This window comes from Xylaria bambusicola (genome assembly GCF_022495145.1).
Source record: "Xylaria bambusicola strain CBS 139988 unplaced genomic scaffold F5B22scaffold_3, whole genome shotgun sequence".
Lineage (NCBI taxonomy): Eukaryota > Fungi > Ascomycota > Sordariomycetes > Xylariales > Xylariaceae > Xylaria > Xylaria bambusicola.
The window spans coordinates 1,204,961-1,228,089 of record NW_025953556.1 but is presented as its reverse complement, the minus strand read 5'-3'; the positions used below and the strand labels follow the sequence as shown (position 1 = coordinate 1,228,089).

Below are 23,129 nucleotides of genomic sequence, written 5' to 3'. Positions count from 1 at the left end.
CGTCCCCTGCATTCGTCGATGGGAGGAGAGCTTCCCAAGACCTCGTATTTCATGTCCCTACACCACACCAAAACAATAGTATCTGCAATGTATGTAAGTATGGAACAATCGCCGTCGCCCGTCCCTTGGCTGGCAGCTATTCCGTGGGCATGAATCTCGGCTTGGAATGAATGGATCAGTGTGCGAATCAATACCGTCGTATAGTCTATCAATACTACGGTCGGTAAGTCTAGAAGGGCGCTCGGATGTCGAAAAGAGCCAAGCCAAGCCAGAGAGCATGAATCGCCATAGTGTACCTACACAACTGCTGGATGCGGATTCTATCCCATCCCATGCATGAACCTGAGTCTTGAGCCACCCCTGAGTATGGGCGATCGACGCCTTGCTTTCATAACACGGTCCGTTATACCTCCCTGCCTGCTTGTCCTGCCCATACCTACGATGTAATGGTAGTGTAGCAGCAAGCAGTAGCAGCGAATGTCATCGCCCCGCGCTATTCTATTTCGAGGCCCAGCTCGTGCGATTGAATGTTTTAGGTTGTCATGCGGCCTTGTAGGTAGGCAGACAGACCCAAGACATACCCTAGGTAGATGGTGGATGGATGGTGTAGTAGTTGTAGCTATGTTCGTTCGTGATGTGCAGGACTGGCTTGGCTGTTATAGATAGATAAGTCAGCTCACCCAGCCAACCTGGCTCCAAGCCGACTTCTCAAATCTACGTCTTTTCGCTCCCATTCCACGCTCTTTCTCCTCTCTCTCTCTCTCTCTCTCTCTCTCTCGTTTCTTTCTCTCCAGACTCTCTTCGAGTGTCCAATCCGATTCAAACCTACATGCCTGCTTGTCGGGAATAGAAATAGATCGTCCTATCGTTTATTCATCATCCGGATTCGAAATCCATACCCATCCCAAAACGGGCCAAAAGCTGCCAGTCAGTTCAAAAGTCGGGTTTCAGTCACTCGCTCACCAGTTTGAAACAACTACATTCTTCAATTCTTCGATACATTGGGCTGAGCCTTTATTATACTTTTTCCGGACATTACGATAGGATATTTCTATTCGACAAATCCAATTCCCCGGATTTGTTCTGAGAGGGAAGATAAGAAATCGCCACTAATAAACGACGAGCTTAACTGGAGAAATCCCATCAACCACACGAGTCGTCAAACTCAATTGCATTACGTTATCCCGCCCAAGATGCAGCAGACATCCCGCTTCCATATGATCCGCACCCGCTTCTCGCCCAGCAACCTGCGGACGTCGCTGCGGCGGTCCTCGTCGGCGTCCACAGCCACCACCTCGTCCAGACTGAGCTCGGGCTCATCGGGCTCGGCGTCGCCCGTCCACGCCATCAACGCCGTGCTCTTCCGGCAGCCGTCGATCCTCGACATGGAGGCGGAGAAGAGACGGTCCGGCGTCGAGCTGAGCGTGCTTGAGCCTCGGCCCATCGTCTACTGGGGCGGCCTCGAAGAGCGAATGGGATCCTTGTAATTGGAGACTCCCTTGCCTTCTACAAACCATCTCATCACACCTCAGTGGTCATGAGATCAATGCTTGCGGCTTTGAAAGTATAACCGCGAGTTACTTCCTATGAAGAAGCTCTCTCTTCGATTTCTTCGCATCTTTTTCTTCACACACACACCTTTTACGTCTACCAGCCGCTTACGGTGGACGTGACAAGGATTTTATTCATCACTGATCAGTTCGGATCACTCAGGTATGGGGGCGGGAAAACCCTGGGTATTGATTTGTTCGCTTTGCTTGCTTCGGACGGTGCGGTGGGATTAATGATACGTCTTCGGTACAAGCTTGGCGTTTGGTGGTACTAGGAGGGCGTTAATGGGCGTCTGTAGATTTCTTCGCGGGGAAGGGGCCGCTTTATATTACAGCTCGGTTGTCTTGCTTGCGGAAGGGCATCATGAATTTCTGAGCCTGGCCATAGATACTTGAAGTGAATGTCATCGTGCGGCTGCCATAGGACTAAATATGAGATACACAAAATGAAATAAAGTTAAAACAAAAGATGAAGAAATCCTCCTCTTCTCTTGCCTCTTCATGATCTGTCTTTAGTCGCGATTTAATCGATATAAGTCTGCTAGGTATGCCGTTGTACTAAATTGATACTCGAACTGCTGAAGCATAATTCGCCACACTGAGTAAATTGAGTTACGCATATCACCAAGTAATAAAGCAAACCAGTGCTGATTGTTATTAAGATTTTTTTCCCGTCTTTATGAGAGCAGAAGCCCTTTATCTCATCTGCTTAATACCAAGTGACCAATAATCATAACGTGCCAAGGCATAACAATCTGGTCATGATGAGCCAAAACCACCACTCTTAAGTAGTGAGGACCAATACGTATCGTAACTAATGGTTTGGCTAACCTTACCCTTCCACACACCAGAGCAGATGGCTACCTAGATCTTTTCTACTCTGCCCTTACACCAACGCATGCCCATGGACTTTGGATGAGATAGTCTGACGTAGCGGTAAATTCCCATGAAGAACCAACATGTTCAATATCCGATCAAAGCAACCTCGGCCGAGAGTGCCCATCTAGCTTTCCATCATAAGGAAGAGCGGTGATCCACGCATGTAGGGACTCATATCTGTTAAATTAAGGCATGGACATTTTCTCAAGCCGCGGCAACGCCCTCCTTCGCCGCAACATAGGCCTTAAGGAAGTCAGGGTCGTTCTCGATTTCTTCTTTGATCTATGTAGAGCGGGTATTAGTACTGGAGATATTCATATAGTATTTGTAGTATAGAGATCATTGCGCCAGAAGCGAAGAGAGGAGAGGAGATGAGGCGTGATGACTTACGATATCTAATCCACCAACCAGTTCTCCATCTACCCAGAGCTGTGGATATGTCGGCCAATCCGCGAACTCCTTCAGTCCCTGTCGCACCTCGTCGTCGGCCAGGATGTTAAAGAAGCCATATTTGACACTGCGTTCCCGCAAAATGCCCACCACCTGCCGCGAGAACCCGCACTGGGGTGCGCTGGGTGTGCCTTTCATGAACAACATAACGGGCGCGGCTTTGACGAGCTCGCCCAGCCGTTTGTTGAGCTCCTCCTTGGCCTTCACCGGATCTGTCTCTGCCTCGACCTCTGCTGGCTTGTCCGCGGGCACGGCGGCCGATGTACCGTTTGTAGCTGCGCTCGCGGCGCCACTCTTGGCGTGCTTTTCGATCGCTGTCCGCACCCTCACGGCGCTGCTGCCGCTCACGGTCTCCAGGACTTGGTCGTTGCGCTGCAGCACAAGGTAGGGCACTGCAGTCACGTCGTACGTCTCCGAGATGTCGCTCAGCTCCTCGGCGTTGAGCGATACCCAGCTCGTCTCGCCGTTCGCGGGGTACTCGGCGGCGAGCGTCTTCAGCACGGTGGCCATCTGCGCGCAGGGCGCTGCCCAGGGGGCGTGGAAGGAGATTATGAGAAGGGTGGACGAGGAGAGGGCTGCGACGTGGGCTCGCCACTCATCTTCAGTTGTGATCTCTTTTATCGTCGACATTGTAAACGTGTGATGTCGAATTGCCGAGGTAGCGGTTGCGATTGCGATAACGGCGGCTGGGTTTGGGTGGCAGTTTTGAGCTTGGAATTGGCGGTGGAAGCCTTGAAAACAATGCAACCGGCGATAGTGTGAGCAAGAACAGTGAGTGTACTCCTAACGTTAGCTCGGTTCACAGCTTGATGAGAAAACAAATAATGGTAGGAGGAAATGGAAATAATTAAATAATTTGGGAGGTTTGTTCCCGCGTCTAATCTGGGTTAGATAGTCTTGTCTGCAGATGGTGTGGTCGAGATGCGACAGTGAGGGGCACTCCGATCCAATGGAGGGGCATTTGATTACCATATCTTTTTAGCATCAGTTCTGGGGTCTGCTGAGGGAAGATTGGGTGGCCATTGCGTCATTTGCTCCATCCATAACTTTCAACGCTACCTCTACCGTCTCTACTGGTAGACCACAGTCCGCTCACGTGACCACCCTTACTTTAAACAAGTCCGCCACACACCTTCTGTTGTTCAATGTTGGCTATAGTAATCATTTCAAGCATCTTAACTTATTATACCTTTATCTGCATAGCCTATTGAGATTGTATACCGTAAAAAGCTAGATGTTGAGTTGATGGGAAGTTGCTGTACCTGCCCACTCTATATCCCGACTTACACGAGCTTCAAATCTCAGCATTCCTGGATGGAAAAAATTGTAAAAAATCAGAAAAAGATAGTTGCAATTCCTAGTTAACCAGGAAGCATCAGGAATTGAGCCCGATGCGGGGGTCGAACCTGCATAATTGTGAGATCGACGACCGAGTCGGGCCAGAATCCTGGATTGTGGAGACACTTACCCGCAACCTTGAGATTAAGAGTCTCACGCTCTACCGATTGAGCTAACCGGGCAGCCGAAGCTGCTTGTTGTTGAAGACGTGGAGCCACAAACAAACCTATCTTTGTAGGGGAAAAATTGAAAATTTGTGTAAGTGGGAATTAGGCTGGGAGAATTGTCTAAGTGGGCCGCTGTATTTCCCTGATGTATATATTAGAAATGCTGCGTAGAATAAGTAATACAGCTGCCTCATTTGATGCCATGAGATGTCCCCATGCAAAACTGATTCTCAATGAGCTCTGCTTGGACAATGGAACAGGATCAAGGTGCCCCATATCTTGTATGACTAAGAACCACGGAATATTCCATAGGAAGAGATACCACCCATCTGGTACATAAGTAATGTATACCTAGAAATACAACTCTTGCTGTAAACCCCTGAACAATGTTCCCGGGTGTTGGCATATATAGCAGTATTACTAGCTATTTGAGTACCCGGTGCATCGGTTTTTACTCACACCGGGATAAAAGGTCTGTATCAAAGCACCTGAGATACTCTCTTGTCCTATTAATTCAACAAACACATGAGCAGTATTTGAATAAACTACTAACGCACTTGAGCCTCCCCTCTCACCCATGCGCCGTATCCCATTCCGGGTTCATTAATCCCATTAAGGTACAGAGTCGTTGGTGCTTGTACATATGAAATCTTATAAAAATTTGCGTTCTCACAGCTAGAGACCGCAGTTGCGGACCCAAAGCGTAGTTCCTGATGGATGTTGAACCTTGTTCGTAACATGCCGTGGAGGAGAACTAAAATCTCCCTGGCTATCCACCACGATTCATGAATCATTTTTCGCTGTAATTCTCTGTTCATCGCCGCGTAACTATTACCTCTCTGCTGGCTTGTTACCCGGCACCTTCCCGGTGACCACGGCGGATTTGAACGATGTAGCGTCTATGGGTATTATAATCTTCGTCTGCTACTAACACCTCATATGCCAATGCTTTCTATACCGGTTGGCTAGTGCGAGGTGGTCGATCCTCGTGTAAGGAGTCAATGGCGTCGTTGCTGTCGTCCTCGGCAACCTCGTCATTTTGCGCCTGGGGTTCAGCTTCAGCAGCAAGCACTGCTTTTCGCCGTTGCCACCAATCTTCCTCTATCTGTACGGCCTGGTCAACCAGAGCTTCCTTCTCAAGCCACTCTTGGCGATATATCTCTTCAAGTTCTTTGCACTCCTCTCGTAGTTCTTCACCTTCCTGAGTGGCCCACTTGATATTGGCGACGCAGAGTCGCCATAGGGAATCCATATCCATAGCAAGCTCTCTGCTGCTGAAGCCTTGTTGCTCTGTTAATGGGGTAAAGAAATCAGGGGTGATTTCATCGCTGTTGTCACCGTCATCGACAGCGTCGTCTTGGCCCGTTGAATGCGATTGCGGTGTCTTGATTATAATCTTGAGTTTGTTTCCCTTCTTCTCACTACCGTGCTGCATCGACTTTGGTACCGGGTCAGAAGGCCGTAAGGCTTCGGTTTCATGCACTGTCCGCATGTGCTTTGCCAATGCATCTGATCTCGTGAACGCGCGATCACACTCTGGCGGTGAATGGGTCAGTTTCATTCCTTCGTATGATGGGAGCAGGCAAGACATACCGGGAAGATAGCAGTAGAAGGGCTTCTCGCGCGTATGGCTACGCATGTGTGCCTTAAGCGCATAGCCGCTAGCATGGGGCAAACTCTTTCTGGAGCAGCCAATCCATTCACACGTGTATTTTTTCTGGCGACTCTCAATATGGTCGTTGTGTATATGCTCCACTAATTTGTCCATGTTGCCCAAATCACCAGCACGGCAATTGTCCCACGCACAAATAGTAACTTGCTCCTGGAATTCGTCTTCGTCTAATTTGGCATTGATAGGGGAGTTGGGCACATCGCCCGATGTGTCGGAAGAGATGTCGCCATCGTCAAGATCGTGTTCCTGGTCTGGTTCGGGCTCAGGTTCTGGGTCTATATGGAGCGAAGAGGATGCCCGAGACCCGTCTCCGAGTTTCTGTCGCTTTGAAGGAGGCAAAGTAGGTTCGTCGATGGTGTTGGCATCTTCGTAATCGTTCTCAACCTCTTCCGACTCATCGGACGACAGCTCGCTTATACCCGAGGAGGAATCTGACAACAGGACCATCGTGTCCAAGCAATCAGGATGTCTGTCTGTTCTGTACGTGGCGCCGTAGAGCAGGGAGGGATAAGGTGTTGATACCTAAGTACCCGCTCGTATGGGTCTCCTTGGGTATATCAGGTAAAGTTTACGGATGCAAAGAGATGATACAAAGGAGCTTGAATGGGGTATTGTAAATGACGTGAAGATGTTGTGAAGCCAACGGAAAAAGAGGTGGTCTGGTTTAATTGGAGGATAGGTAGGCCAGGCCAGCGCGACGCGGCGCATTGTGCATTGTTCACCTGTCGCTGTCGCTCTCAGCCTCTGCGCGGCAGGTGGATGCGGCGGGCGGGCGCGTGGCAGGCTGTCGGTCAGGCTAAGAGGCTGCCTGGTTAAGTACCTACTGTAAGTCACCCCTTGGGTCTGCCCTGGGATGGAGTGACGCACCCAGCTGCATGCCCCCTAGCCCCCCTAGCCCGCTACTGGACTAGCAACGGCCAGCAACCTCTTTACTTAAGTAAGGTGTCCCTCCAGGCTTTACACATCAGTACAGTACAGTACAGTACAGTACAGTACAGTAATGCTTATCATCGTCGCCTAGCTGGCCTAGGTTCTGCTAGGTGTACAAATTACAGATCCCGAGCTAACGGAGCCCTCCAGCGAACTTGACCTGCGTCCTTCGTAAGGCGATTACGCAGGAACATGGCTAGGCAAGCACCTAAAGAGCTAAATAAATCGAATAAAATAAGAAACAAAAAAAATTAAAATAACAATAATAATTGCTAGCTGAGCCCACGTGGCTACATTGGCTATTCCTCGCGTGTCGCTTCATATGTCACGAATGCCGAGCGGAAAGAAGTATTTCTCTACCCTCACTTTCCCGCCCGTCCTCTCCTCCACCGCATCCGCCGCACTCCACTTACTACTGAGCTGTCGCCTGGGGGAGCTCTGACATCACCCCCACCCTGACTGACCGTAGTGTAGTTAGTAGTGTACACTGCACTCCTTTCTTCTTCTCGGCGATCGGAACTTCTTCTCTTTTCTATTCGACATAGTTTTGCCCAACACTACGAACGACCCCCTCGACTCCTCCATCACCCTCTCATAGACGACCCGCAAGATGGCGTCGCTCAATCTGTCCGTCAATGGGCCCTCCATCAAGAGCAGCTACCAGGGAGTCATCAACGCCCCGGCACCACCAGCTGGTAGCTCTTCCACATATGGCCAATGGGCCTTGTTCTCTGTCCAAGCACCCCTCGCCAACGCTTTCCAGGACAATGGTAGCAAGGAGAGTGTGCTCAAGGTCCAATCAACTGGCGATGGAGAGTTAGAAGACTTGCTCGAGGATTTCAATGAAGGAAGGATCCAATTTGCCTTTCTTAAAGTCAAGGACCCTAATACCGGGCTGCCCAAATACGCTCTGATTGCATGGGTTAGTTACACTCACCTATTCCCAGCCGCTCCAATCTGTAGTAACAGCACTGACAAGAATGCATTGATCTAGTGCGGCGGAGGCGTTCCCGAGAGGACCAAGGGTTATTTCACAAGTCATCTGAATACCGTATCCAAAGTTTTACATGTGCGCTGACCGTCCTTGCGCTTTCGGCAGAGCTAACGTCATACCAGGGCTACCATGTGCAGATCACTGCCCGTACTGACGCCGACCTCGAGCCTACGAACATTCTCAAGAAGGTTGCTGATGCATCTGGCGCGAATTATACTGCTGGAGGCAGTGCACCCGTCAAGCCAAAGGGGCCACCACCTGCCGTGAAGTCGAAGCCTGTCTTTGCTGCTTCGTCGGGTGCCACTATTTCATTCAATCCCATCGTTGCTGCGCGCAATGCTAGTTTAAGACAGAAGTCTGGCGATGATGGTTGGGGCGACGACGCACCCCCAGTCTCCCGGAGTGAAATCCAGAAAGTGCAGTCAGCGTACAAGCCCACAAAGGTCAACATGGATGAGCTGCGGAACCAGAAACAACCGCCGTCTAGATTCAACGGAGCAGCTACGAACAATTTCGACGACAGACCTAGTGATGTCATTGGAGGAAGTTATAAACCTGTTGGAAAGGTTGACATCAACGCTATTCGAGCTGCCGCCAAAGAAAAGAAGGACGACAGGCCCACCCCCGTCAAAGGTGCTTATGAGCCTGTAGGAAAAGTCGACATTGCTGCACTTCGTGCCAAATCTCAAAAGCCGAGTGAAGCTGAGCCCGAGACTGATTATCAGCCAAAGTCGCTAGCAGAGCGTACTGCTGCGTTCAGCCGATCAGAACGCCTTACGGAATTACCTAAGCCTAAAGTTGCCAAGAAATTCTCTGGGGCATCATCTTTCATGGGAACTAAGGCGCCTACACCCGGAACACTGGGCTTTGGTGGACCATCCCCGGCCACTGCCGCACCTGTTGGTTCGGCCAGTCGAACCTTTGCCGACCAAGGTGGGAAAACGCCGGCTCAGATATGGGCCGAGAAGAAAGCAGCGCAAGGTGGTACGCCTGTCAAGGTTGCCAGTCCTCCAACTGAAACACCTATTGCGTCCGAGAAGACTGGAAGTGGCTGGCAGAGCGGTTATAGTGGTAAATCATGGAAGCCAGTTGAGACGGGCGCTTACGGACGCGGAATAGCTGGAGAAAAGACGGACGACACTGTTGCCAGCGAGGACATATCTACAACTTCCGCAGGTGGTATCAAGTCTATCCGGGAACATTTCAATGAGGCACCACCGCCTGTTCCCTCAGTTGCACGACCCCGTGAGATCACGGCAGATGATGAGCCTGCACCACCTCCGCCACCTGTGTCTAGCCGCCCCTCCGGTAGCGGTGTCCCTGGTGGATTTGCCTTGCCAGGCATGCCGCCTCGACCGGAACCAGCTGCTGAGGAAGAGCCCGAGGAAGAGCCCGAGCCTGAGCGATCGCCATCCCCAGTACGTATTCCAGTGCCTGTCCCTCGAGGACCCGAACCCGAGATCGAACCTGTTCACGAACCGGTCCAATCGCTTCCTGTACGACAGATTGAACAGGAAGTCCCCAAAGAAAGAGAGATCCCACGCGAAGAAGAGACTCATGATCCCCGAGCAGCCGCCATAGCCGTAGCCGCGGAGCAATTCACTCCTGAAGCAGTGACTCAGGCACCGGCTGGTACGAGTGGAGGGAAGCGAGCTCTTATTCAATATGACTACGAGAAGGCCGAGGATAACGAGCTAGAACTACGGGAGGGTGAATATGTGACAAACATCGACATGGTCGACGAGGACTGGTGGATGGGCACCAACTCTCAGGGCGAAACAGGATTGTTCCCCAGCAACTATGTCGAACTCGTTGACGACGAACCTGTAGACGACGCTCAGGGGGCTGCACCACCGTCACCGCCACCGGCACCGGCAGCTATCCCAACACCCGCGCCTGCTCCTGCTGCTCATCCAGAACCTACACCGGCACCTGCGCCTGCGGCAGCAGCAGCAGATGTCGGACGCACTGCTACGGCTCAATTTGATTACGAAGCCGCTGAAGACAATGGTGAGTCTACTCATTAGCTTGAGTGAATATGAATATTTGCTGACGATTTGAACTATAGAGCTGAGCTTCCCTGAGAATGCTAAGATTACCCATCTCGAGTTCCCCGACGAGGATTGGTGGTATGGTCAGTACAATGGAGAAACTGGTCTGTTCCCGGCCAACTACGTGCAACTTGATTAAATCCAACGGTAATCCCTACCGACGACTACAACAGTCATTTGGCTGCATAAGCGAGTATCGAAAGAACGAAGTAACGATGGTGTAGATAGACATTGGTGGTAAGAAAAGCAGACAAAAGTTGGAATTTTTAATGCAATGTTTATTATATCTAGCTTGGCTTTATTAGCTTGAAGTGCCTACATAATGCTGTTATCTTTTCACCCACCGGGAAGCTGATGCCCAAGAATCAGTAGTTCAAGTCTACCTATGTGACGATGTCGGCCATGTTGGAGGCGCCACACACACACACACACATACCATTACTTGCATACTTAGTAGATCGGATCTGCAGCCTCAGACTCGAGGCCTTGGCTAGATTTGACTTTCAGCCCTATGGTCGTGAACGCTTGAATACTTGACGTCAATTATCTATCAGCGAATGGATGGCGCGTCCCGTGACTTTGACTTGGTTTCTCTTTCCAGATAAGGCTAATATAATTATGAAGGCTTGTGAGTGTTATGCGGGGACATTAGTCGTAACCTTTTACGAGTCCTTTGTGGCTGAGTAAAGTATCAGCCTGTCGAATAATACGTAGTAGGCACTTTTAAACCTTACCTAGGTAGGTACGTCCCCCTTGACCTCCGGATCTTGTTTCAGAATGTCGTTTGAGCTGTGGCGTGAGTGGCTAACAAACGACCCTATGTAACTGTACTTGCACTTATATTTTGCTTACAGGACTCCGCCGGCACTGCGCATGTACAATGCAGGGACTTGAGACCCCTATCCTGTTCCCTCCCTTTTCGATGGATGGATGGATTCTGGATGGGTGATGTTCTGTGCGATAGTTGGCTCCCTCTTGAAGGGGGTGGGTAATTCTGGGGCAAGATTGGCGCATCTCTACCCAGTTAAAAGCCGAGAGTCGCATTCTTACAAAACCATGTTGTTTTCAGTCTCTACCTACGTACATGTAGCAAGCAGTGAGTGACACAGTTGGATACTGCTGAAGAGACCAAGTCTTCCAGGCTACCCACCCAGTCAAATTGGAAAACTCTGACATGTGTCAACGGGATCCTCGGCCGGACTCGGCGATAGGAAAACCACACTTAGGGATACATACAGGTAGTATATTTCCTTCAGGGAGTTCCTGCGGATAGCTTGGGGCTAGTGAATATTTGCGATGGTGTACTTAGGTAGGTGATCCACATGCTCGGTAAAGCGGCATCTAGTGTTAGTGTACCTACATAGTAGAGTCGCGGTGGCCGAAGATTGTCTGCGCTGTCACCGCTGCATACAGGTTTTGTCTGGAAGGTGTCTGGATTGTGTGAAACGAGCATCCTCAAAGGAAGAAATCTGCTGACTAATATCTAACAGATCAGATCGTCTGAACTGAGAAAAAGGTGATACACACCTACCTATGTGAAGAATTGAGTCTGAGTTGAAGTAAATGATATGACTGCCAGACATCAGTTATAGGTACAGGTACATATAGGAACTGTTAGTGACCTAAGTATGTATGTAGTGTTATTAATAGCTCCCAACAAGGGATGGTGTGGGTGGAGTGACTGACTGCCTTAGGTACTAACTTAGGTACTGATCAGTGATGGGTATCTTTTCTACTTCTCCGTATGTAGCTGAAGCCTTATCCTTGGCCTGGGTACATGAACAGCCACCATGGACGCGCGGTGGTGCATGTATTCGCAAGTATTCGCATTTATTCACGGCAAATGGCATCCGATATTGTGACCACATGATGCGGTCAGTACTAACCCTCTGCAATTTTTCTCATCGAGTGCCCAGTTGCCATTGCAGCTCAACGAGGCCTGCAAATACCAGCTTCTCTCTCTCTCCATCTCGGCCTCTGCTGTACTTACGTGTTACATGTTATGTGTTAGGTGTTATGTAGATGGCCAGGTTGTGATACATCCGTCCCGCCCATTTAGTAGATACCTCCCTCCCTTTACTTCGTAGGTAGGTAGCCCTTTGATCCGCATGCAGAATGACTTGACGGGCAGACTGTTGCGGCGTTTAATCAATCAATCGAGCCAGTCCCCAGAGTCCCTAGGTAGGTACCTATGTAGGTATTACCCACCGCTACAGACAGCCCGGCGCCTGCAAGACTTCAAGTATATTCTCCAACCCAGCTAACCTTGTACAACCTTTTCTTCTCTTCACATCACTTCATCTTCTCTGCCTCGCCTGAGCGACTGTTTTCACAGTTGCAAAGAGCTCTTCACATTCTTTCTCTTCCCGGACTGCACCCAGTTGTTCCGACTGCCACATTTGCTCTTTTGTGCCTAAACTCGAGGTCTGTGTTTCTTGCCTCCCTCGATACCGTGACACATAGATTGAATCCTACTGTTCTCACTGCCTTGCTTGGCTTCATGCTGACCATCATCTGCAGTTATAGCTCTGCGGTCTGCATCGCAAGCCTATCCCATCTTTGAACAGACATCGACCATCAGGCAATAATGTCGAGCCACGACTACTACCAGCAAGGCCCGCCTCAGGGCTACGGATACCCTCAGCAACCTCCCCAGGTATGTTGCGATTCGCTGCGATCTGTTGCGATCTACATCCCTAATCATGTCTCACCGTCGGTCGCGAGACCTATCAAATATGCCAAGAATTACTAGCTATCCCTCACTCCCGCGTGCTCCCTCTCTCAACAGCTGTCCCCCGCAGCATAGACTGGTTCCCCAATTTCTACCAGCTCAACTTTCCATATTGCTTGCCAAGACGGCCTAAATGCGGTAGCGGATGCCACTCAATGTCATCGTCTTCACTACATGCATGCCTCGAGTTTATATTAATCCAATTCGCTCCAATCTTTCCCACTCTTTGCTCTTAGCACACCTTCTCTCCTCCCACTGAGATGCTAGCGCAGCTTTAGTATCATCAAACTAGTTCTCTCCTATTGTGAATGTGACGTATTGAAGCTAACTCGCCTCGACCATAGGCCTACGGTGGCCCACCACCTCAGGGACAGTACTATGGCCCTCCCCAGCCCATGCAGTACCAACAACAACCTCCTCCTCAGCAATCTTCTACTGGCGGTGGATGCTTTAAGGGTTGTCTTGCTGCCCTATGCTGCTGCTTCGTCTGTGAAGAGGGCTGCGAGTGCTGTTGCGAATGCTGTGAATGCTGCGCCGAATGCTGCTAAGTCAACACAAGTATTGAACTATGAGCGCATATTTGCCGAATACGAACTGAAATACTACCACGGTAAAGGGGATACCACAGTACACCCAGGGGCCGCTTAAGATACGGTTGATTTCAGCATCTTTGAAGGTTTATAATTGTAGCCGTGGAGGGTGCTTCAGCTTCGGCAAGATCTTAGATCTGCTACAATATTTGTTGGTCTTCTCAGAACAGTTACAACTCCAGCAAAGTATGGTTATCTCCTTGATCGTTCCAGATCCGGATATTCGGGGCTTGGTTTACAGGGGCGTAAACAACGGCATTGATTTGGTCATCGTCTGTCGCTCGGGATTTTCTTAGGATTCATGGGAATCAACTTTGTTTTACACAATTTCTTTTCTGAATTGATATCTGTCTTGTCCGCGCTTCTCATACACACCAATGAAACTCCAACTGGCATTATGTGAGGCCCAACAGATTTTGCTTGTTACGTACCCGCTCAAAACACAACGTACTGAACCTAGATCAGGGATGATGGAATACGTGTTAGAGACTGCTGACATCGCATATGCATGTACTTCGCCATACAATCTATGACCTAGACCTAATTTTGCTGTCTCTTGTTCATCACAGCACAGAAGATAGTCGCAACGATGCATAAAATGAGAGACTAAAATCAAACAAACTCTCAAAAAGAACTTGAGAGCAGATGCTGTACTATTACCCTAATGTAGAAACTCATTAAGTCATGTTTATACAGAAGAAACATATCGAAGTATGTTATGTGCTCCTAATGGAGTTTGCTGAGCTTGTTTTCAACAAAGGTCGCGTTCGGGTAGCAAATTTGCACATTGATCTAGCCATACCACAACAGAGGTGCAACCCAGCTCCTCTCTAACTCGAGAGGCTATGCTACATATATTCTACACAAACTTCCCTCTCTAATCAGTTAGAAGAGGTAAGACATGAAGCCTCTTCTACCGCACTTTCCGACGATCAGCCTCAGCATTGCGGAACGGGAACCCGCTCGTCCGCTTATCGGCACCCGTGCGTCTGCTAATGCGACCTTTCTCGCCGCCGAAAAGGAGACACCAGATGCCGAAGGCCGCGAGCACCGCGCTGCCGACGAAGCCGAGGAAATACCCGTTGCGCCCCGTCGCGGCGTACCGCGCCCAGCTGTGGAACGCCGTCGAGCCGTGGTACAGCGTCGTCAGGAGGACGACGGGGGCTGCGTAGGGAGAGGGCGATTCGGCGGTGTCTGGGGGTAGAAACGGGGTAAGTATTGGATTTGGATTCGTGAAAGGGGAAGAGTGAAGGGGATGGATGGCTTACTGTCGAGCGCCGATCCGACAGGGACACTCCCTGATAACGCGACGGTCACGAAGCCTAGCGCTAGGAGTGCGAGACCTAAGCTACGCGCGAGATATTGCGAGGCTTCGCCGACTGCGGAGGTCGATGTTGCTGCGGCTTGGAGGTTCTCTTCTCGCGTGAGGAGGGTGATTATGGCTTGGGGTCCGACTTTTGGGGTGTTAGCCGATTACTTGGGTAGGTAGGTATATAAGTAGACAGATAAAGATGGGTATATGCAGAGACTCACTTAGTAGCGATATCGCTTGGATCGCGTTCCAGCCGCATGAGGCGAAGCTGTAATATGATATGGCCTGGAACGGTTTGTTTGCATGTCAGTCATGATACCTGGGGTAAGTATGACTGTGGAAGAGGTTGCTGCATTTCGGAATTGAGTCTCAACATACGTCCATCTTTGGCAGGAGATGTGGCTTTCGAGTAGGTAGCTCTCTAACTGCTGCGAGCACGTTCTTAGGAAGCTCAAGTGATCAATTGAATAGGAGTACGGATCACGAGATTGTATGAATGGCTTCTTGATTATGTTTGTCTGCAATTTCTCTCTAAGAATACCAAACACAGCTAGCATCACAGCTTTATACCTAAGGATATCTGGAGCTGTCAACTCGTGATTTGAAACGGATAAAACGGACAACATCACGACGTCATCGAGCATTGTGCCAGTGCTGTTTAATGTATTACATATGATTGGCCGATTGTTGATACAGTGTGTATCTCCGCGGAGGTCCTTCACACAGTACGGACTTCATGAGCTTTGCCACCTGTTCGGGCGCGCCGGCCAGCAAGAGAAACTCAGTCCCGTACAGTGCAACTCAGGTAATGTACGGAGTAGGTACCTTACAGAACACTCCCCACTAGATTGGAGGCGTAACTTTCCAATCTGAATCTGAACCCCACGGACAAGCCCCGGTCTCGCATTGCCAAAAAGTCGCATTTCAAAGCACCCTCCTACGCAACCAGATGCCCTTCGTCTTTTACATTTGACAAAGTTTTTGTCGAACCTCCAGCAGGCGAATTCTACAGGAAATTTGCGAACTTGATGTCGCGAGCCTCGAATCTTTGATACCGTACCATTTATTCATTAAGGCTGCCAGAGGCGCTGAGCCGATACCTATCAAAGGGTTGACTATTGTTCACCTGGTACCTAGATACTCAAGAGACGTCTTCGCCACAGCATCAGTATCCTCGCGCCCATTCGCCTTGGCAGTCCTCATTTTTGATCGCTATTATATCCTCTGACAAACGTGCGCCATGTCCGCTATACTTTCCGCTGATGACCTCAACGACTTCATCTCGCCAGGGGTCGCATGTATCAAGCCCGTCGAGACGCTTCCAGCGGCCCCTGAACAACCGAAAGAGAACGAGCTTGAACACGAGGTCGTCATCGATGGCCAACACCCTACACCATCCACAGATGCACCAGCTCAGATTTCTTTGACAGACTGTCTGGCTTGCTCTGGCTGCGTAACCTCAGCCGAAGCGGTTCTCGTCAGCTTGCAGAGTCATAACGAACTGTTGAGTGTCCTAGATCAAGCACCTGGGCTACAAATAAGGCGCAACGATGCCGATGGAACGTTCAAAGTAGAAGGCTTAGAAAATCCCGATAGCAAACTTTTCGTGGCAAGCGTGTCGCCCCAGACACGTGCCAGCCTTGCCGCAGCCGCTGGGCACGGTGTAACGAAGCGCGATGCCGGACGAATGATTACACAGTTATTAGTAGGACGTGACGGCTTGAAAGCTGGCGGGAAATGGAACAATGCGTTCACATGGGTAGCAGACACGAATGCGGCCCGGACAGCATGTCTGGTACTCGGTGCCGAGGAAGCCACTAGCGATAGCAAACTTGCTAAACCAATTTTAACTTCCAGTTGTCCGGGTTGGGTGTGTTATGCCGAGAAAACACACCCATACGTCTTGCCTCATATATCGAAGATAAAGTCGCCACAAGCCTTAATGGGAACGTTACTGAAGACAACTTTGAGCCGCACATTAGGTATTTCCCCTGACCGGATATGGCACCTTGCCGTCATGCCTTGCTTCGACAAAAAATTAGAGGCTAGCCGTGAAGAATTGACCGACACGATATGGAATGGAAATGGTCAACCGGGCAGGGGAGTCCGCGATGTTGATTGTGTTATCACCAGCAAGGAAATCCTGATGTTGACGGAGTCCAGAGGTCTCGATTTCTTCAACTTATCGAGAGAATCAATACCGGTGTCATGGCGTATGCCCTTCCCTGATCCGGCTCTGGATAAGTTCATCTTCTCATCCCCTAAGGGTGGCCGACCAGATCCCGCTGCCAGCACGTCGGGGGGTAATCTATATTATACGTTGCAATACGTTGCCTCTCGGCATCCGGGATCACGTATTGAAACGACCCGTGGCAGAAATGTAGACGTTGCCGAGTTCTCAGTGGTATCCGCAGCCGGGGACATAATATTCAGGGCCGCGCGATATTACGGCTTTCGGAATATCCAGAATTTGGTGCGAAAGTTGAAACCTGCGCGGCCATCGCGGATGCCTGGCGCAAGGGCTATCGGGGCCAGCAGGAAAGCTGCTGGAAAGCCAGCTGGATCTGAATACGACTATGTTGAAGTTATGGCTTGCCCTGGTGGCTGTACCAACGGCGGAGGTCAAATTAAAGTCGATGACCCTGTAATTGTTGAGCGCAAAGGGTCTGGATTCAAGCCCGGCCCTCAGGAGCAGAAACAGTGGCTTGCCGAGGTGGACGAAGCTTATTTCTCGGCCGACGACAGTGAATTAGAGAGCAGAGAAGGCAAAGTAATAACGCAAGAGGGAAGAAGTGACCTAGTCGGCGACATCTCTCCATCCTATATTCAAGATAGTCTGGCATATTGGAGTAGGATAACGAGCATAGACATAGATAGACTAGTATCCACCAGTTACCGCGAGGTTATTAGTGACGTGGGTAAGAGCAAAATGAACGACACAGAACGAGTGGTTCAACTTGCTAGCAAGATTGGCGGCGGTTGGTAGCCGTCTTTGCTCATAGTTTAGACCTCGAATGAAGAATTTTCAACCAGCTTTCGCGCCCCGTTTGGCAAAGCCTCTGCTATTCCCATCCGGTCCTCTTGGTGATCGGATGATTTGATCTTCTTCTCGTTGTGTAGGTCGGCTGGGGACAGGTGTGCCACCGCCCCTTCTCTCAAACGGGGAACTTGGCTTCGGTGAATAGTTGGGATCGTATAGTTCTCGTCCATTGTGTCCTGATTGGCTTCCTGGTCGCTGGCTGCTACTACTATCGCCTCGACTGTCGTTGTACCGGTGTCCGCCACCACCTCCACGTCCTCTTCCACGACCTCTTGGACCACGCCCATCAGCCGATGATCTCGGCGGTGTGGCATTGCCTGGCGTAGACGTTCCTGACGAGGGATTCGACCCGTTCCCTGAACTAGACGTGGCGGCTGTGGTGCCAAAGATCTTAGCCCTGACCTCTTCATACCGACGCTGCTTCTCTTCGCGCTCGCGCTGCTGCTTTGCACGGATCTCTTCAGGACTCAGCTGCACCTTGGTCTTCTCATCATCGGACTCTTCGTCATCCACTTTGAGCTGGGAGAGCGCGCCGGTCAGGGGATCCCGTTTCGTGATCATCTTGGGGGCCGGCTTGCGACTGAGGACCTTCACAGCAGGCTTGAACTCGGTTGTTAAAGGGGGTTCTGAGCGCGCGGCTAGAAAGTGAAAAGGTTCCGGAGGCGCTTCCCTGCATGGAGAAACAAGGTCTTTAGTTAATTTGAATTCCTATAAAAGACGGGCGAGACGCGCCGAACGGGTATCTCCTGGGTCGAATACTCACGCTGATTGCCAGAGCCTCTTGTTAGATTCGGCATGTTGCGCCAGACGCTCCGCTCTGGTCATTGAGGCCACTGACTCGGCTTCTGCCTCGGCTTCCGACCCTGGGCCACTCGCTGACGCTGCTTGGTCGGCTTTGACTTCCCAATCATCATCGTCCCAGGCATCGGGAACCTTGGTTCTTTTCCCCGCCATGAATTGGTGGATTGACGGAGAATTGGAGGGTGGGAAATACTGAAATACACCTAGCTATGGGCGGTAGGCGTGATTGAATACAATTAACAATTATATACGGCGGCACTAGAAGCGTTTTCTAAATACGAAGTAATGTGCCAAAGAAATAAGTTCCAACCCTTCGCGCATTTCGTCTGGGGAATGCTATTTCTTTCTATCAACTGTCTGATTGAGCTTAGATGAGCCAGCCAATCGAGTTCACTTCCAGGTACCCTGTGGGGTTGTGTGGCTTCCCTACAAATCCAATCAGTGTACCCAGAGGGAACTTCTAGTGGGTCACTATCCCTACCGTAGTCACGACTAACCTTCTTGCACCTCTCGGTTTATATATTCATACACACGGCTCAGAGTTTCAATATCGTCAAATCCTATTCTTCGTATCAGACAGACATCATATAGGCTTGAATACGGCACACAGAGAACAAAGCCCAAGAAAGGTCCAATACCGTCAGGCCTTCAGCACTACTAGTACTAAGTATCAGGTGTAAGTCCACAGCCATCACCCATCGCTACCGTGCATTGTCACTCATAGCTCAACACCAGTATCGACCGTTTAAACATATACATCGGCCCAATACTGAAGGCTCTTGAGATCTCATCATGCAACACGCTGCCAACTCATCTCAGCAGTACGCCCCGCGGCTGCCTGGGTCTCTCCACACGCCAACTCAGTCCTTCAGCGCAGCAATTCAGACTCCTGATTCCCAGGGCGCAGACTGGATAGACAGCAAACAGTCCAAAGACAAGGAATTAGACTCTGTTCGAAATCGACTCCTCGACCCGAAATTTAATATTAGTAAGGAGTCATCTAGCCTTTGCCCCTACCTTGTTCCACCAAGCAACTGATGAAGACCCTACCTGCCTTAACGTGGACAGTTTCTAACAAAATGTGCTTAGGAGATTACGCAGACCCTCTCCGGCCACGGCAGCACCCTCCTTCTCATTACTACCCCAAAGGTGTCACGGCTGAGATGGAGAAAAATCTGTTGAATCTTGTTGCAAGACTCGAGACGGAAAATGTCTGAGGCTTCCATTGTGCCAAAGTTGAGGAGTTGCTCGAGATGTGTGGGCTCTGGAGCTGACTTAAGATTGCCTCTTTGAGATTTCGCCGCATATTATCCCAAATGATGTTGGCTGTCCATTCGCTGGCCATGTCTGATTCAATGAACAAGCAATATGAATAATATCGTTATCTGAATGGGCTTGTGGAAAACAGGATCACCTTCAGAGACAACAGCTGAGGTGTCTTACCTCGAATGTCTTCAAAGTGACTTTTCCACTCCTAATAGAGCCTCAGTTTCTCGCAGCAATTCGAACCCACTTGCCGCTCTGGCGACCGTTTTGGCTATCATTAGCCGCATTCACGTATGAAAAGGCGATACAGCAGAGGGGAGTACCCAGTCCCCTCTCAAGATTACATCCGGGAGTGCAGCGCGAACTATTATCTCGTTGGGATTTCTATTTGGCGCTTACGAAGTTTACTCCAGTCCTGAGCTTGCCCAGCCTGCCTTCACTCAACTTTATCCCTTTTAGCAGACTCCGTTATTGCAACCGTATTGTCATATAGTGTTTCAATGAGGCTATTGGTAAGCTTTGCTAGTTCATGTCCTAGTGCTCAAACATAGTTTCAGCTCATTATCTCACTTTGGTGCCAATTCAACCGTGCAGCGATAGTATAAACCTAATATTGTGATAAAAACAAGTCCACGCAGCGACTCATAAGGTTTGTTTGATACAGGTTATTTCCATTGCGCTTGGTGTGTTTACATGATAAAGCGGTGTGGTCGACCCAGCCCATTCGAAATCTCTCTTCTCTTCTTTCCACCTTTTTTCACTCACACATACTCTACTGATTGACCACATACCTAACGATCAGGGACCCCCAATATTCTTCTTGTTGATCACATATCTAACGATCACATATTACAAACAATTTACCTTCCATTTACATACCAAGCATTCAGAGACTACCAATAATCTATTTGTTGATCACACACCGAACGATCGACTTTAGAAGGATGACACAAATCATGGAGGCAGTCCGAAGCGCAGCGCGCGGCCTCGAGCCTGACCTTGAAATCCTCTCGAGGACGGATGGTATAAAAGGGGCGTATGATCAACAGACACGCCTAATCATGCAACTCAGCTGTCGCCTTGAGGAAGCAGAAACTCGCGAGAAAGACTTGGAAAATCAAAAGGCGAATATCAACAAGATCCTCCAAAGTTATCGCCACGGCTGCCGACTCCAACTACGCAACTTGTGCAGCAAAGAGGCGAAGGCGAAGTTCCAGAATGAAGAGACAAATATGAAAGAAAGATATTTCGAGGTACGGATTTTCTATTTATTTATTTATTCCTTTCTTGAACAAAACTCCTTCGTGAGCTAGGGATCATCGAGGCTAACCATTCGCAGATCGTTGAAACCTTAGAGATCGTCAAGATTGAAAAGGAAAACCTCGTCAACGAGAAGAGCGATGCCCTTATATTACAGCGCCACCAAAGACATGAAATTAAGCGCCGCACCTCCTCACAAAAGAAAATCGACGATACGTACAACGCCTGGTTCACGGGTCCTACACCACCCTCCGTCGAAGTCCATCTCGCAGGACAACGCGTGCACAATCTTCAAGCAATAATTCCAACGCTGAAATATCAAATAAAATGCCACAAGGAAGCTGAGGGCTTCTTGAATCAGGCCAACGTGCAAATGGATCGAGCTCTAGTAGCCTTCGAGAAGGCTAAGGACACGATCCCATCGGCATTCGTTATGGGCTATTCGAATTCGACTGCCATAAATAAGCGCAAACATCACCTATATTCTGCCGACAAACGACTAGGCTGTGCCAGGGCTGAAGTTAACCACGCACACAAAGTCTGCCCTTTCACTACAGATCTGCCGTCTTACAATAAGTCGGTGGTCATCGAGAACCTCTCCCAATCGGACATGGCGTGTATGCTTGGCGACCTGAAGTTCTATCAAACGGGTATACACGTCTTACTCAAAAATTCGAAGCGTTTAACAAAAGAACGGACGGATCAATTGCTACTTGCGACTAGCTCCCTCGCCGATGCGAAGGTTGAGCTCAACAAAGCGAAAAGACAAGTCATCAGACAGCTGGCCTGCGACAACTTTATAAACATGGATGCGCCGCCCCCGTACTCTTCATTACTTGATACTGGCATGGCGCGTCTCGGAAATCAGGAATGAATGGTTTACGTTGAACTTGGATGAATACTTGAGGAGGATTTGAAATGGCAACATATTATGGGATAGAGGATCTCACTGTTGCTTCACTATTAGTATACCATCAGGCACCTCTTGTAGGTATTTTGATACACCGTCTTGTATTCCAATGGATATTATCAGACAGCAAGAAACGTTGAGCATTTTGGGCGCCCCCATACTGGGTACAGCTGACCTGTTTGTTGTGTTTGTGGCTGCATACGTCATTCGCCGCATAATGGCATGTGAATGAACATGAGAGTTTATCCCAGCAAATGAATTTCTTTCATATATACTTTATGTGGTTTCTAAAACCTGAATAGAAATACACAGAATCCAGACACAGAATATACTAGACTTGTCTACATGCAGCATAAATTCATGTCGCCCATACCACTTACTGGGTTGAGCTAGCACCAGTTTGAGTGCTTGTGTGTGATATGTCATATTGGTTACTCACTTTTTCCCATGTGAACATCGGAGAACAGTAGCGGCTGATGAATACATGCCTTTGAAGAAGAAGAAAAAACAGGAGAAAGACCAGGGAAATCACGGCCGTGCCTGTTGGAGAGCTTCTAGTTGATAATAAACAAGACGTCCCTTCATTAGGCCCCTTGTTAGCATAATCCAATGCAGAGATGACTACCTAATACGAAAACCAGAATTATTATCCTCATACAAGTAAATACTCATCCTAGCAGTCTTGCTTGATTTAAGTAGCTATGTCCTGTAGGCATTCGTCATCTTGTTTCCAGCAGATCCTGAGTGGGAGTTGGAGCATTCTTCTTGCATACTATATGCCATGATACAGGTGAGGGACCAGTTGCCAACTCACACGGTATGATATCAAGGCTTCTCAGGAAGGTACCGTACCTACCTACCTACCTAGGTAGGTTTGGCAATATCTTTCTCCCAGCCTCCTTCAAGCAGTCTCGGCACGCTTTTCTTTCCCAGAAGACTTAGGTACACAACGCTCATAACACCTACTGCTTTTTGAGGGGTTCTTGCTTTTGAATCTAAAGAGTCTAGGCAACACGCAGATTACATCCATCATCTATCTACCCGTCCCTGTTCACGATCTACCATCCACCCTTTCTCAATCCAAGGGGGGGGGGGGGGGGGGGGGGGGGGGCGGGGGGCCCGGGGCGGGGGGGGGGGGGGGGAGGGCGCGGGGGGGGGGGGGGGTGGGGGGCATTGGGCAAGCGGGTC

The 23,129-nt window shown here is 49.6% G+C and overlaps 9 protein-coding genes and 1 non-coding gene across 10 annotated transcripts; 5 read left to right on the top strand and 5 right to left on the bottom strand.

Moving 5' to 3' along the window:
• The first annotated feature begins 749 nt into the window (after positions 1 to 749).
• Positions 750 to 2,025, top strand: F5B22DRAFT_588907 (uncharacterized protein). Its single transcript, XM_047973701.1, has one exon. The coding sequence runs from the start codon at positions 1,194 to 1,196 to the stop codon at positions 1,485 to 1,487; it is 294 nt and encodes a 97-aa protein (XP_047835412.1). The 5' UTR covers positions 750 to 1,193; the 3' UTR covers positions 1,488 to 2,025.
• A 166-nt stretch (positions 2,026 to 2,191) lies between these two features.
• Positions 2,192 to 3,789, bottom strand: F5B22DRAFT_588906 (glutaredoxin). The gene is made up of 2 exons (XM_047973700.1): positions 2,820 to 3,789; positions 2,192 to 2,711 (listed from the first exon to the last, which is right to left on the bottom strand). Exons 1-2 carry the CDS (start codon positions 3,507 to 3,509, stop codon positions 2,634 to 2,636), a joined length of 768 nt encoding a protein of 255 aa, XP_047835411.1. The 5' UTR covers positions 3,510 to 3,789; the 3' UTR covers positions 2,192 to 2,633.
• Positions 3,790 to 4,264: 475 nt separating this feature from the next.
• F5B22DRAFT_t23 lies at positions 4,265 to 4,399 on the bottom strand. The gene has a single exon. It is a non-coding gene; the product is annotated as a tRNA-Lys (tRNA).
• A 423-nt stretch (positions 4,400 to 4,822) lies between these two features.
• F5B22DRAFT_588895 (uncharacterized protein) lies at positions 4,823 to 6,914 on the bottom strand. The gene is made up of 2 exons (XM_047973699.1): positions 5,978 to 6,914; positions 4,823 to 5,920 (listed from the first exon to the last, which is right to left on the bottom strand). The coding sequence occupies exons 1-2, from the start codon at positions 6,501 to 6,503 to the stop codon at positions 5,337 to 5,339; spliced, it is 1,110 nt and encodes a 369-aa protein (XP_047835410.1). The 5' UTR covers positions 6,504 to 6,914; the 3' UTR covers positions 4,823 to 5,336.
• A 682-nt stretch (positions 6,915 to 7,596) lies between these two features.
• On the top strand, positions 7,597 to 10,170 carry F5B22DRAFT_642204 (uncharacterized protein; the record flags this gene model as incomplete). The annotated part of the gene is made up of 4 exons (XM_047978090.1): positions 7,597 to 7,908; positions 7,981 to 8,055; positions 8,103 to 9,990; positions 10,049 to 10,170. 4 exons carry the CDS (start codon positions 7,597 to 7,599, stop codon positions 10,168 to 10,170), a joined length of 2,397 nt encoding a protein of 798 aa, XP_047835409.1.
• A 3,936-nt stretch (positions 10,171 to 14,106) lies between these two features.
• F5B22DRAFT_265936 (uncharacterized protein) lies at positions 14,107 to 15,192 on the bottom strand. The gene is made up of 4 exons (XM_047970147.1): positions 15,043 to 15,192; positions 14,886 to 14,949; positions 14,621 to 14,806; positions 14,107 to 14,546 (listed from the first exon to the last, which is right to left on the bottom strand). The coding sequence occupies exons 1-4, from the start codon at positions 15,046 to 15,048 to the stop codon at positions 14,266 to 14,268; spliced, it is 537 nt and encodes a 178-aa protein (XP_047835408.1). The 5' UTR covers positions 15,049 to 15,192; the 3' UTR covers positions 14,107 to 14,265.
• A 414-nt stretch (positions 15,193 to 15,606) lies between these two features.
• Positions 15,607 to 17,670, top strand: F5B22DRAFT_265930 (iron only hydrogenase large subunit domain-containing protein). Its single transcript, XM_047970145.1, has one exon. It carries the CDS (start codon positions 15,905 to 15,907, stop codon positions 17,648 to 17,650), a length of 1,746 nt encoding a protein of 581 aa, XP_047835407.1. The 5' UTR covers positions 15,607 to 15,904; the 3' UTR covers positions 17,651 to 17,670.
• F5B22DRAFT_265933 (uncharacterized protein) lies at positions 17,670 to 18,879 on the bottom strand. Its single transcript, XM_047970146.1, has 2 exons — positions 18,468 to 18,879; positions 17,670 to 18,374 (listed from the first exon to the last, which is right to left on the bottom strand). The coding sequence occupies exons 1-2, from the start codon at positions 18,656 to 18,658 to the stop codon at positions 17,690 to 17,692; spliced, it is 876 nt and encodes a 291-aa protein (XP_047835406.1). The 5' UTR covers positions 18,659 to 18,879; the 3' UTR covers positions 17,670 to 17,689.
• Positions 18,880 to 18,912: 33 nt separating this feature from the next.
• F5B22DRAFT_265899 (uncharacterized protein) lies at positions 18,913 to 19,808 on the top strand. The gene is made up of 3 exons (XM_047970143.1): positions 18,913 to 19,181; positions 19,241 to 19,493; positions 19,595 to 19,808. Exons 2-3 carry the CDS (start codon positions 19,298 to 19,300, stop codon positions 19,720 to 19,722), a joined length of 324 nt encoding a protein of 107 aa, XP_047835405.1. The 5' UTR covers positions 18,913 to 19,181; positions 19,241 to 19,297; the 3' UTR covers positions 19,723 to 19,808.
• Positions 19,809 to 20,283: 475 nt separating this feature from the next.
• Positions 20,284 to 22,285, top strand: F5B22DRAFT_265913 (uncharacterized protein). The gene is made up of 2 exons (XM_047970144.1): positions 20,284 to 21,024; positions 21,111 to 22,285. The coding sequence occupies exons 1-2, from the start codon at positions 20,716 to 20,718 to the stop codon at positions 21,903 to 21,905; spliced, it is 1,104 nt and encodes a 367-aa protein (XP_047835404.1). The 5' UTR covers positions 20,284 to 20,715; the 3' UTR covers positions 21,906 to 22,285.
• The last annotated feature ends 844 nt before the right edge of the window (positions 22,286 to 23,129 follow it).

What these genes read in the sequence shown, in the direction of transcription:
- F5B22DRAFT_265913 (XM_047970144.1), top strand. Translation starts at nt 20,716, where the DNA reads ATGACACAAATCATGGAGGCAGTCCGAAGCGCAGCGCGCGGCCTCGAG. An exon ending in TGAAAGAAAGATATTTCGAG is followed by an intron (nt 21,025 to 21,110) that starts GTACGGATTTTC and finishes AACCATTCGCAG; the next exon opens with ATCGTTGAAACCTTAGAGAT.
- F5B22DRAFT_265899 (XM_047970143.1), top strand. Translation starts at nt 19,298, where the DNA reads ATGCAACACGCTGCCAACTCATCTCAGCAGTACGCCCCGCGGCTGCCT. An exon ending in CGACCCGAAATTTAATATTA is followed by an intron (nt 19,494 to 19,594) that starts GTAAGGAGTCAT and finishes AAATGTGCTTAG; the next exon opens with GAGATTACGCAGACCCTCTC.
- F5B22DRAFT_265930 (XM_047970145.1), top strand. Translation starts at nt 15,905, where the DNA reads ATGTCCGCTATACTTTCCGCTGATGACCTCAACGACTTCATCTCGCCA.
- F5B22DRAFT_265936 (XM_047970147.1), bottom strand. An exon ending in CCAAGCGATATCGCTACTAA is followed by an intron (nt 14,807 to 14,885) that starts GTGAGTCTCTGC and finishes ACACCCCAAAAG; the next exon opens with TCGGACCCCAAGCCATAATC. An exon ending in TGTCGGATCGGCGCTCGACA is followed by an intron (nt 14,547 to 14,620) that starts GTAAGCCATCCA and finishes TTCTACCCCCAG; the next exon opens with ACACCGCCGAATCGCCCTCT.
- F5B22DRAFT_588906 (XM_047973700.1), bottom strand. Translation starts at nt 3,509, where the DNA reads ATGTCGACGATAAAAGAGATCACAACTGAAGATGAGTGGCGAGCCCAC. An exon ending in TGGTTGGTGGATTAGATATC is followed by an intron (nt 2,712 to 2,819) that starts GTAAGTCATCAC and finishes CGCTCTACATAG; the next exon opens with ATCAAAGAAGAAATCGAGAA.
- F5B22DRAFT_265933 (XM_047970146.1), bottom strand. Translation starts at nt 18,658, where the DNA reads ATGGCGGGGAAAAGAACCAAGGTTCCCGATGCCTGGGACGATGATGAT. An exon ending in AAGAGGCTCTGGCAATCAGC is followed by an intron (nt 18,375 to 18,467) that starts GTGAGTATTCGA and finishes TTCTCCATGCAG; the next exon opens with GGAAGCGCCTCCGGAACCTT.
- F5B22DRAFT_588895 (XM_047973699.1), bottom strand. Translation starts at nt 6,503, where the DNA reads ATGGTCCTGTTGTCAGATTCCTCCTCGGGTATAAGCGAGCTGTCGTCC. An exon ending in CTTCTACTGCTATCTTCCCG is followed by an intron (nt 5,921 to 5,977) that starts GTATGTCTTGCC and finishes ATTCACCGCCAG; the next exon opens with AGTGTGATCGCGCGTTCACG.
- F5B22DRAFT_588907 (XM_047973701.1), top strand. Translation starts at nt 1,194, where the DNA reads ATGCAGCAGACATCCCGCTTCCATATGATCCGCACCCGCTTCTCGCCC.